This window comes from Perna viridis, chromosome 6 (assembly GCF_037379345.1).
Source record: "Perna viridis isolate PV_CMFRI_1.1 ecotype Kerala chromosome 6, ASM3737934v1, whole genome shotgun sequence".
NCBI lineage: Eukaryota > Metazoa > Mollusca > Bivalvia > Mytilida > Mytilidae > Perna > Perna viridis.
The window spans coordinates 24,484,273-24,499,440 of record NC_142450.1 but is presented as its reverse complement, the minus strand read 5'-3'; the positions used below and the strand labels follow the sequence as shown (position 1 = coordinate 24,499,440).

The window sequence follows — 15,168 nt, the reverse complement described above, 5'->3', positions numbered from 1 at the left end:
AAAAAACTTATATTACGACTAAAATTGGACTCACTAATGTTTAAACTTTTTTTATATGTGTTTTCATTTGTTTAAATTTCTCGGTGCACCTGGTCCATGGTCCCAGTTTTTAGTGGAGTCCGAGTTACTCATTTGCTTTTGTTACTTTGTATGTATGATTTTAGCTACTCCATTTTCTTTGTTGTGTATGTCTGTTTTCCATGTCTGGTCTTTGTCCCTGGATTGCACTATTTTGTTTACCACTACAATCTTGGTTCTCTTGATTACTCTTTGAATATCACTTTTACTTTAAAATGAAAATCCCAATATTTGAAAGCAGAAAATTACTCAGAGTAATTTTCTTCGGCAAAGAATTGATCCAAATATATATCATATTTCTAACTTAATAATATCTTACTCTTTACTCATGTATTGTTAAAATTAAAAAAAAAATAGTTTGTAAACAGTCGGGTGCCTGTCGTATTTCTACATTCAATCCATTTTGTAGAGTAGGCCGTAGTTCCGCTAATACCTGATATAGCCGAATAAAAATAATATTATCGCAGTTCATGGATGACTCCTGAAAGCTATACCTTTCGCAGGATCCATTATTTACAAGTTTGTAGGCAGTAGTGTTACATATATCACAGTTCCTCTCACATGATATTCAATTTATGGAGATGAGATACGAATCTTTACATGACGCTGATTGAGATATTCCACTATACAATAATATCGTTGATATCTTATATGTGTTAGTATCACCCAACGCTTAAATACAAAAAAAAATGATTAAAAAAAATATTAATAAAAAAAATATAAAAAAAACAACAAATGTTAAAAATGGTTAGTAGAACAGTAATTTGTTTGGTTTTGTGTATCTTTAGAAAAGAAGTCAAACTTTCAAAAGAGAACACACACACACACACACACACACACACAGTCTCAAGTGCTCAAAAAATGTTGGCAGTCAAAGCCTTTTGAAGATTTGATCCAGGGAAATAGGAAAGACTTTTACTCTATGTCATTTCAAGCTCAGTTTTCCATAATTTTCTGAGTGTTTTTTTATTTTTTTAAATCAAAGCAGGGTTGTCTTTCTTTTTATTTTTATGTGTTTTTCAGTTAATTAAAATCAATCATCATCACTTACGATTAATATACACCATAAAAAAGAACAGAAAATTCCTTACGAGAAATTCTATTATTATCCATCATTTCTGCTGCTAAATGCCGATAAAAAATGATAATTGTATTTTTCAGTTTCTATTTTAACAAATGTATAATTTCTCACAAATTTGAAAAAAACCCAATCATTTGGAAGGAGCAGTAATCTTAAAAAAAATTGACAGTTATTCGAACTAATCTGTTAAATATTCATGCAAATTGAATTGAAATGAAATTATTTCATTTTCTTAACTAATCATTGCAACACATAATGGAGAATTTGCGTTTTCCATGGCTATGGGAATCACCTTGTTCGGTTGAGCCGTCACGTCACTAAGTCAGTTTGTAAAGTGAAAGTAAATAGATAATTGATAACGATGTCCGAAGAAAGCGCTTATTTGGGACTTTTCGCCTATAATTTCAACCCAAAATATACAGAAGAAGAGATGGAGACACAACGTGTCAGTAAATGTCATACAACATTCACGAACAACTGAATTTGCAGCTAGAAGACAAGTATTTCAGAGGAAAATTGACACTTGGTGTTGCGGGTAAAGTAAACCTTTTGAATAATTCTCTTTAATGATTTGTGCAATCGTAAGTTTCACAAGACAACAAGTTTCGGTGATTAAAAAAAACAGGAACGTAGAGATGTGGACGGAATATTGTTTGTTTACATATTATAATGCAGTACTTTTATCAGTACAAAGTACCGACTTAGTGACGTCACGAGCTAATCGAAAGCTATCTGTAAAAATCAATTAAGTCTGCTTATGATCTTCCTTCAGATAGAAGAGTTCTCTAAGATGGCTATCCAAAATATTCCAAAGACTTCGAATTTTACATACTTCTGCATTTTACAAAAGCGCATTTTGCCTGAAAGGTTATTTATTTTTGTTTACATGGTTATGATTTTTGATAAGAGCCTAACTAATTGCATAGGTGGTATTCCCTTTAAACAATTCATATATTTACGGAAAAACCGTTTTGTGATATGAATGAGCAAGTCGTTCGACACATTTGACATAATTTGTCAATGACTGTAGACCATTTTTTTGTTTAAAATTTGAACAATATGTTATGTATGTGACGCCGAGTATAGATGGGGTCGTTTGTCACATTGGTAATAATTAAATACTGTCAGCATGTACTCGAAAGATGACCGTTGGGCACAACTTGTCTGGTATATTAATGATTTCATGTTTTTGTTTTTGTTTTCAAATTCAAAATTTTATTGTGTTATTGGTCTAAATTAAATATCAATTCTCCAAAAAAGCTAATTATAGAAAAAAAAACTTAACTGTCCACCCTTATATGAAAATTTTTCAGCCATTGGTCTGTCTTTTGTATGTTAATGTGGAAAAAAAATAAATGCTATTTATTATTACGTTTGAATTAAATTTTATTTTGGCAGAGCCAAATGTTGTACATACCGGAATTCGTGCAGTCCAGATAGTTAAGATTGTAAATGGTCAAAATACAGATAAGCTTACATAGATAAGCATTGTCGACACAAGTAAAAATCTATTTTATCTGAGGCAATACCATAGTCTATGTAAGATAAAAATTTCACAAGTATTTGGTTTTGACCTTAGATATGATTTATCAAATACACTACATTATTCGTCTGATAACAGTATCTAACAGGAAGCATGCATTACAAACATGGTTAACGTACAAATTTGTGAGTCTGATGATTAAGAAGTGAGATACATTTGTAATTAATCGAAAAACTGGTTTGCAAATATTAAGGATTACGACAGAAAATGAAAATGATACGAACTGTCACCTTGGTATCCACATGAAGACATTTAAGTACCATATCGTCTGAAGTACGTTAAATTAAATATGCATTTATTTTGCCATTTCTTGCATGTATAACCAAGGTTCACTTTGGGAATATAGAATGTTGCAAAACAACTAAATCAATTTTAATGTTCGCTGCAAAATTAATTAAATATTATTTATTTCCAGTATAATAAGCGAAAATGTCTAACACTTTTAAGCGACGACAACTATACTAAAATGTATAATTATTTGCAAAGTTTCTAAAGAGGTTTGAATGGTTTGCATATCTGAAATGCAAATATTCAAACTAGATGATGTTTGTATGTAATTGACACAAAAATAAAATAAAGAAAGATATGCTATTATTGCAGGCTAGTTATTTATTATCTGTAATATGTAGCATAGAAAGAAACAGTCCCTCTATGGGATAAACTTCCCACTTGCCCCAGATCCCATTCCCAATTGCCCCATACGCCATTGCCCCATGCCACATCCCCCATAGACCCATCCCCCATACCCAATAGCCGCATTCCCGCATTGCTCCATCCCCCATTGCATCGACTTATTTCCTGTTGTCCAATGCTTATTCCCCATTCCGAAATGAAAATCAGTAAATGTTTAATCAAATACAAATAATAATTAGGATACAAAAGGTTTTGTGCAATCAATATTGAATTTAGAATCTCGCAGCCGAGTTCGAGAATTACCGAAGTCACGCGATATTTGCATTGTTTACATGTATTATCGCCGTTGTAAACGATAGCACTTTCTGTATATCTGTTACACCCTTCATTTCGTGCATTGTAAAGCTAGGACCTCGTTGTTTCTAGCAGATAATTGAGTTGAAAATTCGACTGTCATTGTGGATATAAGCCACTAAAATCCCCAAAATCTTCCGTAACACAGTTTTAGCCAATTATTTGCACGATATGAAAGACGCTGACCATCAGCTGACTATTCCTGTACTTATTTTAGTTTTTGTTTTCAATACTGTTAGACCCGGTTTGCACTCTGATGGACTGAGGGGTTTCTTAACGCCCTTGGCTATCATTTGGGGTCTCTCATGGACGATGTAAAGCATTGACGCGGTTACACAGTCCCCGAGCATAGTAATACCTGTGAATGTGGGTCATTGTGTATTCGAGGAAATTATAGTAGTCATGTTACCACGTTCATTCATTTAATTTATTAAATGTATTACCAGGGGATTTCATGTCGATCCATGACCTAGTGTTCCACTTTGTGCACGCTTATATTGTACAGCCTACCGCAAAATACTTTTCGGGATCAAATCAACAGTTTCAAGTGCATGTTAGACAGATAGGTAAGTTAACTTATTGGGGCATGCCAGTCATTTGATGAGAAATCTCCAAGGCAAAAAAAAATAAAGTTATGTTTCCAATCACCATTCTGAAATTTTGTAGGGTCGGCAAGTAGGGATTTATTTTTATTTAAAACTGTTGAAATGAAACAAGTCATTATAGGGACACCAAAATCAGAATACAATGAAAACAAAATATGCAAAGACTAAACAGCCACATTGAAATAATTTTAGACTTAGTCCACGGCCAAATCTCGTTTGGGATTAGGCGCTTGAGATATTTTTTTGTTTTGATGGCACTGGTCTGAGTTCATTTTATTATGATATTGTACATATATGTACAAGATAAATACATTACATATGTTCTTTGAAAATGTTTTATAGCCAAAGTGATGACAGATGATGCTTTCCTTAGAATATTCAATAGACATTGATTTTGAATTGCACAAGTAGATTTACTATATATGATTATAGATGCAATCAATCAGCAAATGCAGACATCGATATACAACTACAAGTATGTTAAAAAAAACATTTTTGATTATTTTTGTAAAGTATTAAAAATAAATGTCTACTCTTTTTCTTTTCTTATATTTGCAGATAGACAAATATGGATGAATCGCTTTTCTGTTAAAAGGATAAAGGTTTTGTTTAGTATCAAGACATTGATACTACACACGTAAAAATAACTAAGAATTATTTAATTGTTAAGATTGACAAGATTTAATGAAATAGAGATTCTAAAGAAAAGTCAATGACAGTGTTTTGAAATGCTGAATGTACATACATGTTACGTTAGTTCTGAAACCTAGCGATACTGGCAGTGCCTCTGGATATATTTTATACAGCTGCAAAACATGTTAATGTATGTACTATGGTATACAGTTTACGTCCAAGGAAACATTTTTCAGTCTACTAAGGTATATAATTATTTAGAAGTTGATTAAAATTGTTTGATACAAGATTTAATCGAAATATTTATTTGAAATGTTAACTGTGAGCCAGTATCGATAGATTTAGTCTTAAAGTATTCATATACTTCTATCCCCCATACACAGTATTGTAATTTTGTTTCATTAGAATTTCGAATGTTATCTGTTGAGTACATGACTGTAAATAGGATTTTTTCCATTATGCAGTTTTATTCTCTTTTGCTAGAGAACTGTTTAACTGGGACTAATGTAAAAAATAAATACCTTATAGAAGTAAATTCTTAGCAAATCAAACACTACCAGATTGGTCCTAAGGAAGAGTAATTGACAGGCTTTTTTAGGGAATTAAAAATGGAGCATTACAAAACCCCGAATTCGCCTATATAAATGTATATATGTAATATAATAGTGTCAACGCAAAACATTATATATTGGTACGGTGCTGACAGCGGCGTCACTGCGGCGGCATACGTGTCGTCGTCCATATTCACTTGGTGTTCGTGCGTTGACTTTATAGTTATGGTTGATCAATGGTTATGAAATTTTTATATGATTTTATCAACTACTAAAAAAATGCTCTTATTTGATTTTGAGTTTATGGCTCTACCATTTTAAAATAAAGGCCATCCATGTAACTGACAGATACCACACTCTAGGTTTCTGTTAATCTAAAAAAAACTGAGAGTCCAGAATTTTATCAAGCTAACCTGTGTAAAGGGAAATGGCCAATTCTTAACATGACATAGCAAGTTAAACACATCCAGGCAAGTACACCTTCAAGGAAGAAGCATTGTAATATGTATTTGACTTGTCTTATGGCAATCCATAGTGGAATTTGTTCCCCATTTAGATGTTCAGTAATACATCTTAATGGATATTTATCAACATGTGCATAATTCGATTATTGATATCAATAAATGGAGAAGTTTTCTAGACAATGCAAACACGTTCAAGACAAATCGTATGTATGTTCAAATTTGCTATTCGGGCAATACCAGTCTGCGTCCATACATGCCCCTCGGGCAATGCCAGTGTGTCCACACTTGTTTCAAATGTAAAAAATCTCTAAATCAGCATCATATGTGTGACTGCGGCACTCATATTTCAATAATAAAAAATCTTCACAAGTCTAAAATCATTGTAAAGAATGATGAAATTGTCAATATCTGTATAATGTTGATGGCTGTGATACATATATTTCAAACCAAATTCTTGAAAATGAGATGTTTTTGAAAATGAAATGAGTGTGATCAATTGAAATTACTTTATGGTCTTATATGATAGTTTAAAATGTTAAAATTGTCAAAATAAGCATCATATGTATGCATATGAAAAACTAATTGCAGTCAACTAGAATATTCCAATAAAAACATGAGAAAACAATGGAGTATTAAATGACAAATTTTCTATATAAAAATAAATATTATATCTTTTTATAGATAGTACTCAATACGGTTGCATGGAGTTTCATAGCCCAAGCAAAGTCTCTTTATGATTCAGAGTGCAAAGCTATACTGTAAATTATTGCGATTTTGTAAGTTTTAACTTCTATACTCACAGCTGTCAAAGCAGGTCTCAAGTCCTACCGCAACACTTGTTACTCCAGTAGCGGTATTTATTCAATGTGGCTTCTGAAAAATCCGACAGATCGTCTCGAAACCCTCAATTCAAGATTATTATCAGAATACAGTTTTAATAGAATTTGAACCTGCGATTTGTCAACTCTTTATACTTCTATGCCCCATACACAGTTAAAATTCCGACTCAAAAACATTATACATCGTTGTTACTCCAAAAAGACGGTACACCTAGCTACAAATATGTAGTTCTTGGTGGAGATTCCTCATACTCTGTAAAGAAATTCCAAATCATATTTCAAATATACCGAAGTAGACGTTTTAAAAATGCTGGAATTTTTTATCGACAAAATATTTGTCCAGTGTGGTGTACACGTTTTTTTAGCAAACTGTCGGCATTCCAATGGAAACAGATTGTGGTACTCTAATTGCTGACCTATTCCGGTGATTTGATACATCGCATCTACCCTAAAGATCTTGAGATAAAGGATTCTACAGACACTGAAGTCAGCCTTATATCTTGACCTACAATTAGAAATCGATGGTAAAGAAAAAATAATGACTAAACTATACGACATATACGATGAATTTTCTTTCCGTATTGTGAACTTTCCTTTCATCTGTTGCAACATCACTAGTTACAGCACCTACGTATGGAATTATCATATCATAACTCACGCGTTATACCAGAGAGTTTGCCATAACTACAAACTACATAACTACATTTTGTATCGCGGTGGACCTCTTACTATTAGGCTTCTGGAACAGGTCTTTGTTCCTACAAGTCATCACTACAAAAGTATTCTGGTCGTCATCATGAACTCTTGGATCGTTACGGTGTATCCATCTGCACCATGAAAAACGCATTTGTTCGACGTGTCATTGTTCTCCTTTCCCCATTCGTCTACCTTGAACTTGACTTTTTATGAGCTAGTCGGCGGTTGTTTTTACAGAAGCAGAGGATGGTTACCTTTCCGGTGCACCTGGTCCATGCTCCAAGTTTGAAGTGGAGTCAGAGGTGGTAATTTACTTTTTTTACTTTGTATGTATTATTTTGTTTATTTTATGTTCGTTGTTCTTACGCTCGTGGCCTAGACGATCGTTTTCAGAATGACTAGTGAATTATATTTGTCATAGCGTTTTTTATCTTTCATCTATAGGTTGGCGCCTTGCCAGCAGCAGGTACTACGTACAACCCAGAGCACTTGAGATCACCCCGGTTTAGGCGAGGTTCGTGCTACTTGTCTCAGTATGTTTGGTTTTAGTTTTTGCATTTTTTTAGTAACAATCGTCATTGACTTTTTATATGTTGCGCGTGTTATTGCCTTTTGAGTTTTAAAACAACAAATTCAAGAATTCACAAACTCGTGTTTCTTCCCTGATCCAAGAAAATTCGTATCCACGAATAAAAGTACTTTCACAATAATCGATATTTGGAAAAACATAAAAAACGAATTGTCTTCCATCTTTTGGTCGGATAATATAATATAACAGTTACTGTCTTCTGTTTCACTAAAAATGAGTGTTATTGACTTTTTTGGAAAACTTTAGATATTTACCTAGCTCTACAGACTCGATAAATATCGTTCTCCTAAAAGTAAATAACATCGCATATTTACTTCAGCAAAAACGGTAATTGTATAAAAACCGATTTAGAGGTGAACTGATTGCTTGATGGATTATGGTTTCTATCACATGGAAGATATTTTATGCATTTTATGAAAAGAAAGCCTACCCAATCGAACAGAACCTTTTTTGTACTATTCCGACACGCAGAGCGGGATTTTTATTGTGCTAGCTCTCAGAAGCAACATCCCGCAAATAGGCATGCAACACCATTTGAATACATTAGTCAGACCGACATATCTCTATTCATTTGAGAAAAAAACAGTGACTTCCAAATAAAGAGTTGAACTAAGAAAGAAACGTTAAGTTCTCCCCTCAATTAATCCTATATCTATAGAGAAGTTGGACTGAGGAAAAAACCATGATGTCCTCCCCGTTCGTAAATGAGCAAATGTCTATTTGAAAAATGGACAGTGGAAGAAAAATCAAGGGAACCAAGGTTATGGTGGTAATCAAAAGTATGTAATCCAGGGACAAAGACCAGACAAGGAAAACAGAAATACACGACAAATAACATAAAGTCACTAAAATCATACATACAAAGTAACAAAGCAAATGAGACTACACTAAAAACTGGAAACATGGACCAGGTGCGCCGATAGGGTAAGCGTTCTCTGATTTTCTAGAAACAACCGCCGAGTTGCTCATAAAAAGTCAAACAAAACAAAAAAGTAAAACTATGACCCGTTGAATAAATCAGTTTTCATTGTGCAGATGGATATACCATAACAATCCACGACCATAAAATTTCTGTGGTGATGGCTTCAATCTTGTAGCAACATAACCCTGTTCCAGACGCCTATTCGTTAGAATTCCAGAGCGGTACAAAACGTCTGCGTAGTTTCGGCAAGCTCTGGCATAACGTATGAGCAGTGCTATGAACACTCCATACGCAGGTGCTGAAGGGATGTTGCCACAGATGAAAGGAAAGTTGACAATTCTGAATGAAAAGTCATCACGTTTGTCGTAAAGATTGATCAATAGTTTTCCTTTACCATCGATTTCTAAGTGTAGGTCAAGATATGAGGCTGACTTCACAGAGTCTGTAGTATCCTTTCTCTCAAGTTCTTTTGGTGGATGCGATGTATCAAATTGGCATTATTTTATGATAATACGTCATCTATATAGCGGAAACTGAAATTAAAGGATCTAGCTAAACGATATTCTTTCTTTCGGATCAGATCAGCTTTAAAGTCAGAGTGACGGATTAGGTCAGCAAGTAGAGGAGCATAATTTCTTCCCATTGGAAGACGGACGGTTTGTTGAAAAACGCGTCCATCACACTGGACAAATATGCTGTCGATTAAAAATTCAAGCATTTGGTAAACATCTTTTTTCAGTATATTTGTAAAATTATTTGGAATTATTTTTTACAAAGTATGAGGTATCTCTACCAAGAACAATATATTTGTATCTAGGTGTACAATCTTTTCTTGAGAAACAACGATGTATAATGTTTTTGAGTCGGGAATCTAATTGAGTATGGGGAATAGAAGTATACAGTGTTTAATGCTATTATATTCTGATAATAGTCTTGAAATGATTGTCTCCAAAAGATCTTTCGAATTTTCAAATTCTATTACAACTGTATGCTGATAATATTCTTGAATTGAGGCTTTCGAGACGATCTTTCGTATTTTTCAGAAGCCACATTGAATTAATACCACTACGGGAGTAACAAGTGTTGTGGTAGTACTGCAGACCATCTTTGACAGCTGTGAGTATAGAAGTTAAAGTTAAAGTTTGAGTGAGGTTTGGTGGTACATTTTGCGGATCCAGCTATGTAACGGAAGCTCTTACTGTTTGTACATTAGCCAATAAATTTATAATAAACAAATATATCTGTGAGCTCTTTATAACTTTTTTTAACATACATAACAGTAAAAATACCTGCGTTTAAAAGACAAAAACTGTTGTTACGGTACATTTCACTGCAGAAACCTGAGAATTATACCTATTACTATATATGGTCTCAATTTTTCTAAGCAACTCTGGTCAAAATATAATATATTATAACTACAATTAAATAATTATAAATTAGATATATTGGTTGCGATGCATTTGGAATTTACAATGTACAAATATGCAGTAATTAAGAATGTTTTTACCTAAAAATCGATGAAAGAAGAAAATTGACAAAATTTCAATAGGTAAAGAACATGTTATCACTTTTGATGCTTGAGACGTAAATTCCATGACGTTTGAACGTCTCACTAAATAATTAAGTAGCACTCCATCTAAAGATCATGCAAAATGTGATTCATGGGTAAAAAGCCTACATATTTTTATTTTTGATATTTTGTTTGAAGTATCATAGTAAACAGAAATTAACATGTGGTTTTTCATATAACCCGTGCTCTTAGGAGATAAAAATTACACAGAATGCACTGTAGATTTCAAAATTAAGGGAGATTTCTCTGTAAATGACGCTCAAATATAATAGAATCTACTGGATTTTTAATGTTGATTATCTCCTAAGAGCAGGCAGATTTGAATGAATAATTACACATTTCATAGTATAGACCCATAAAACAACTTGATTACAAAAAATAAAAATATGTAGCCTTTTTTTGGGTGTATCACATTTTTTCAGATTTTGCATGATTCTTACAAAGACAGCTACTTAACGTTTCTCTACGTAACTTTAATAACCATCACTTTCAACATAAACATATACTATTTTTTTCAAATATCACCAGGATTGTTTCTCTTTTACCACCGAACAAAAATGAAATGACAATTTAATTTTTAGTTTGAAAGTAATCTAAGGTTTGGTCATTACACGTTAGTTTCCTACTATTGTCATATCTACGAAATTAACTTAAGATGTTAGTTTTAGTAGTAAAATAAAGACATGTTCGGTCTCTATATACTTCATTATTCGATAGATTACATACTGTTCTTCAATTGATAGTAAATCTTTTTTTAAACGTATTATGACGAGTCACAAGACGATCCGAGTAAGCATACTTTTTTTTAATCATGATAAAAGAGATATTAAGAACACCTGTACGAATGCAAGATAGGGCAATCTCAGAGTGTAAGATTTTATCGTTCTCTGACTGCGCTCCATCGAGTAAGAGAACTATTAGATCTTATCCAAGGGTGTCTGAGATTTCCCAATCTTGCATGAGAAAAGTAGGTGTTTGATTCTTTTTCTCACTTCTAGTTAGTTTCGGTTAGAATGTTTGACATGCATTTAACCAGATGTAAAATTTAGATAATTTCAAAATAATCAATCGCAGTTATTCTCAGTAAAATTATTTTTTCAAAGAATTTTCAAACACATATTCAATGTTGGTAAGATATCCTCGTTCATGAACTTTTTATTCAGTTGTGCCATTTTTTTTGTAAAGCGCATGTGTTTTATCTCAACCGTGGGTGATATAAGGAAATCTCGCGTCGCTGAAAATGGAAATCTTCGTGTCTCGTAAGTAAGAAAAGCAGTATCAAACAACGGCAGAAATACAAGATTTCGAATTCGAGAAACATTTAAGATTATTTCCAAAACATATAACGTCTGTGACTGAGGGTGTTACATTATTTTGCATTTTCATTATAATGTGTACTAACATGTAAAAATAAATAGGGCGGAATACTGCTTAAGTATTTTTGTCATCGTTGTCAGTATTTCTTGTGAGATTCTAACCGTTAAGATTCTTAACTGCATACCGAAACTCGTAATATTCATTAAAAATTTTCATTTCTGTTCCAGTCGTAACCACTGCTGGAAAACCATAAATCCCCGATGGTATCTATTAGCCTAGTAGTCAGACTTTTGTGACCTTCAGTATACCATAAACTATTTAACGAAATTTGCAGAAACTAATAAATTTAAACACTTAAAACACTGGATTTCACAGAGAATAAATCTGTGCTATTTGCCTCCTTATTTTGATATTTCTTCGTGTTGCGTACTTATTGTATACAACTTATTTTTTGTATTTGAATCTCCTAATGATTTTGTTTTTGTGGTGCCAATAAGCATCTTGAAACATGTGTGTTGGCATACCAACATTTGCGGTAATTATATAAGTATTTTCTTTTTTCATTCGGTATAAACCTTTCCACAATCATTTCTCTCGATTAGAGATCAATAAACACAACATTTTGAAACTCATATTATTTGTAGTTTTTCTGGTAAGCAGATAAATGCGACAACAGGGGCGGTTTTAGCAATTAAAAGATAATGAGGGTGGACGGGAAGTAGGATACAAGGCTATTTAAAGTTTGTTTTGTCACAATTTTGCACAAAGTTATCAAACTTTCCCAATAAAAAGGGGTTTTAAAACACCGGATCCCTTTCCGGCGTTTAATATACATATATATTGTTATACTTCAAAGTTTTGGAGAAGTGTCATATTTTGAAAGATTTTGTAGTTAATTGGTTATGTTGTTTGGAATCAAGCACATTTTTATGAAGCACGGGATATTTTAATTGTCCCTTTCAATGACCTAATGCAGAATCTAAAATGCTACTAAAAGTCAATTAACAAGTTATGTCACTATTTAAACGTCCAATGGCAAGGCACTCGCTCCACATCATATCTCGAGACTTAAGATATAGTCTTGAAAAAAATCTGTCTAAAGTATTCTTTATTGTACATTTCAACAATAAAATTGGAAAGGAGTTTTGGTATTGATATTGTTCCTGAATGTACAAACAACACAAAATTATAATTTGAAGTAAGTAATACAAAGTAAACGTGCATCTCGCTAGATCTCCCTAAAATCAAATGAATGTTGAATGGCGTTTTCAAAGTAAAAACTATTCTTTGTTTTGTTATTTGATTTTACCATTTTCTCTTTAGAGTTTTGTTTCATTTACAGTTGCTACTTTCCTATAAATACTACATGTACACGTTTGTAAGTCTAAATCACCAGCTGCCTATATTTCATGTTTTCCGAAAATAATTAAAATTTCTTGCTTTCAAACCTCGTTCTTCTGAATAAAAGTGTCCGCATACGAGTAACTATATGAAAAAATGCGCTTAATTTAAGGATGCTTATCTCCTACTTAGGTGTAAAATAAAGTTATGAGTATCATATCTGAATATGCATACCAATGCAGATAAATGAGTCGCATCACATACCGTGAGAGGTAATGCATTCAGGCGCGGATCAAAGGACAGATGTGCAGGGTGAACGCCCCATCCCCCAACAAAAATGGGTAAAATAACTTTATTTGCATGAAATCTTAATTTTTCACGAATTGTACATCCAAATTTATTTTGGCTTGCTTCGCTAAGCATTTAACCCAAACCAGAAATCCTCGATCCGCCCTTGGCCCTGCGTTAAGAATTTACTAAAAAATATATAAGTAATTGGGTGTTTAGAGTAGTTGAAAAAACAACAAAAAAAACAATAACAAAAAAACCCAAAACTAAACAAAACAAAACAAAAGAAAAAAAAAAACAAAAAAAAATAAAAAACAAAAAAAACAAAAAAAAAAAAAAAACCCTAAAAAACAAAGACTTTTGTAGCGAATTTGGACTTTCGTTTTGTTGACTTATACTTGTTTATTGTTGGTCAAGTAGTTCACACTCATCACAGCGGAAGATTGTAATTTTTGTTCCTTTCTCAATGTTTTTGTTATTTTAAATGATTCTGGTAACAAAAAGACATTTATTGTAAATGAATATCACCGGCCATTTCCGCTCCACTAAAATTACCCTATACAGATCATATATATATTTCGCCCGAAAGTTATTTTCCCCTTGGGGACATCAACAAGGAAGAAAGAGAGAGAAAGTAAAGTGTTCGGAAATACTCCATAACAAATGCTTGAAAATTTGCTCAAACACGAACTTAATGATTTCCAGTATAATATAACATATATTGATTACGGTTGAGGGTGGTATTCATGCACTAGATCACCATACTCAGACTTCGTCCCGGATGATATTTTTTTCTCCTTGAAATAATTTAGTACCAACGTAGTCAGTCGCCGAGTCTACTCTATATAGGTTTACATATCTAAAAGACTTAGAAATACCCCGGTCAAAATACCAGTTTTAAACGTTTTTACACTGCCCAATGCATCTTGAGCGTAGTTGACTGTAACATGCTTATACACATGAATTTATAGACCGATATATTCTATAGCTATAAGTTCAGATGACTTATGTACAACAATAACTGAAAGAATCAGAAATTCATTTCATTAACTATAATATATGGTTCTAAACACTGCCTTTATAATGTTTAAATGATGTGTAGCATTTGCAAATATTTTGCAATGAAATTACAATTCACATTTTAGAAATTCAAATTACATGCAGTGGAAATCTCTATAACTTACTTTTGTTTAGTGAAATTTTAGAAAAAAGCAGTAGTCATAAAACCCATTCAAAGTTATATGGACATTCAGACAAATATTGCTATGGAAATAAGCTATTCGACAATTGATGAAAGGACAAGATCATTATTTTTTCTGTTCATAAGTGTGTGTCTAACAAGGATTGCTGTGTAGTAATCTACATACCAGATTCTACATGTCGTCTTGAGATGTCTAAAAGATGTGCATTCTAATGCAATTGCAGCTGTCGACTGAGCAAGTTAGAATACACATTCACCCCTAAAGAATATTTTCTCGTATGATATGTTGTCATATATTTAGTGTGCAACTCCCATCCCCCTAACAAAACCCATAATAAGCTTTACATAAAATGAGAAATCAATCACATAGGTAATATTCGTTCTATAAAAAAACAAGAAGTTTATTTTTCAACGGCAAAAAAAGTAGTCGTACTAAAATGGGAGCAAAATAGTGAAAATGAGA

General features: G+C 32.7%; 1 protein-coding gene and 1 long non-coding RNA gene across 3 annotated transcripts in view; one reads left to right on the top strand and one right to left on the bottom strand.

Moving 5' to 3' along the window:
* Nucleotides 1-15,168, bottom strand: part of LOC148614191 (uncharacterized) — a 32,091-nt gene that overhangs the window by 6,538 nt on the left and 10,385 nt on the right. Inside the window, exons 1-2 of one of the 2 annotated variants that reach the window (XM_088588103.1) lie at nt 2,577-2,646; nt 573-750 (exon numbers count right to left, since the gene is read on the bottom strand). In XM_088588103.1, coding sequence (XP_088444229.1) covers nt 573-588 — 16 coding nt within the window. In that variant the 5' untranslated portion in view covers nt 589-750; nt 2,577-2,646. Of the gene's footprint in view, nt 1-572; nt 751-2,576; nt 2,647-15,168 lie in introns of those variants that run through there. The other variant, XM_088588104.1, reaches the window with a different exon arrangement.
* Nucleotides 2,794-12,469, top strand: LOC148614192 (uncharacterized). Its single transcript, XR_015923592.1, has 5 exons — nt 2,794-2,975; nt 4,136-4,255; nt 4,853-5,172; nt 6,624-6,718; nt 7,922-12,469. It is a non-coding gene; the product is annotated as an uncharacterized LOC148614192 (long non-coding RNA).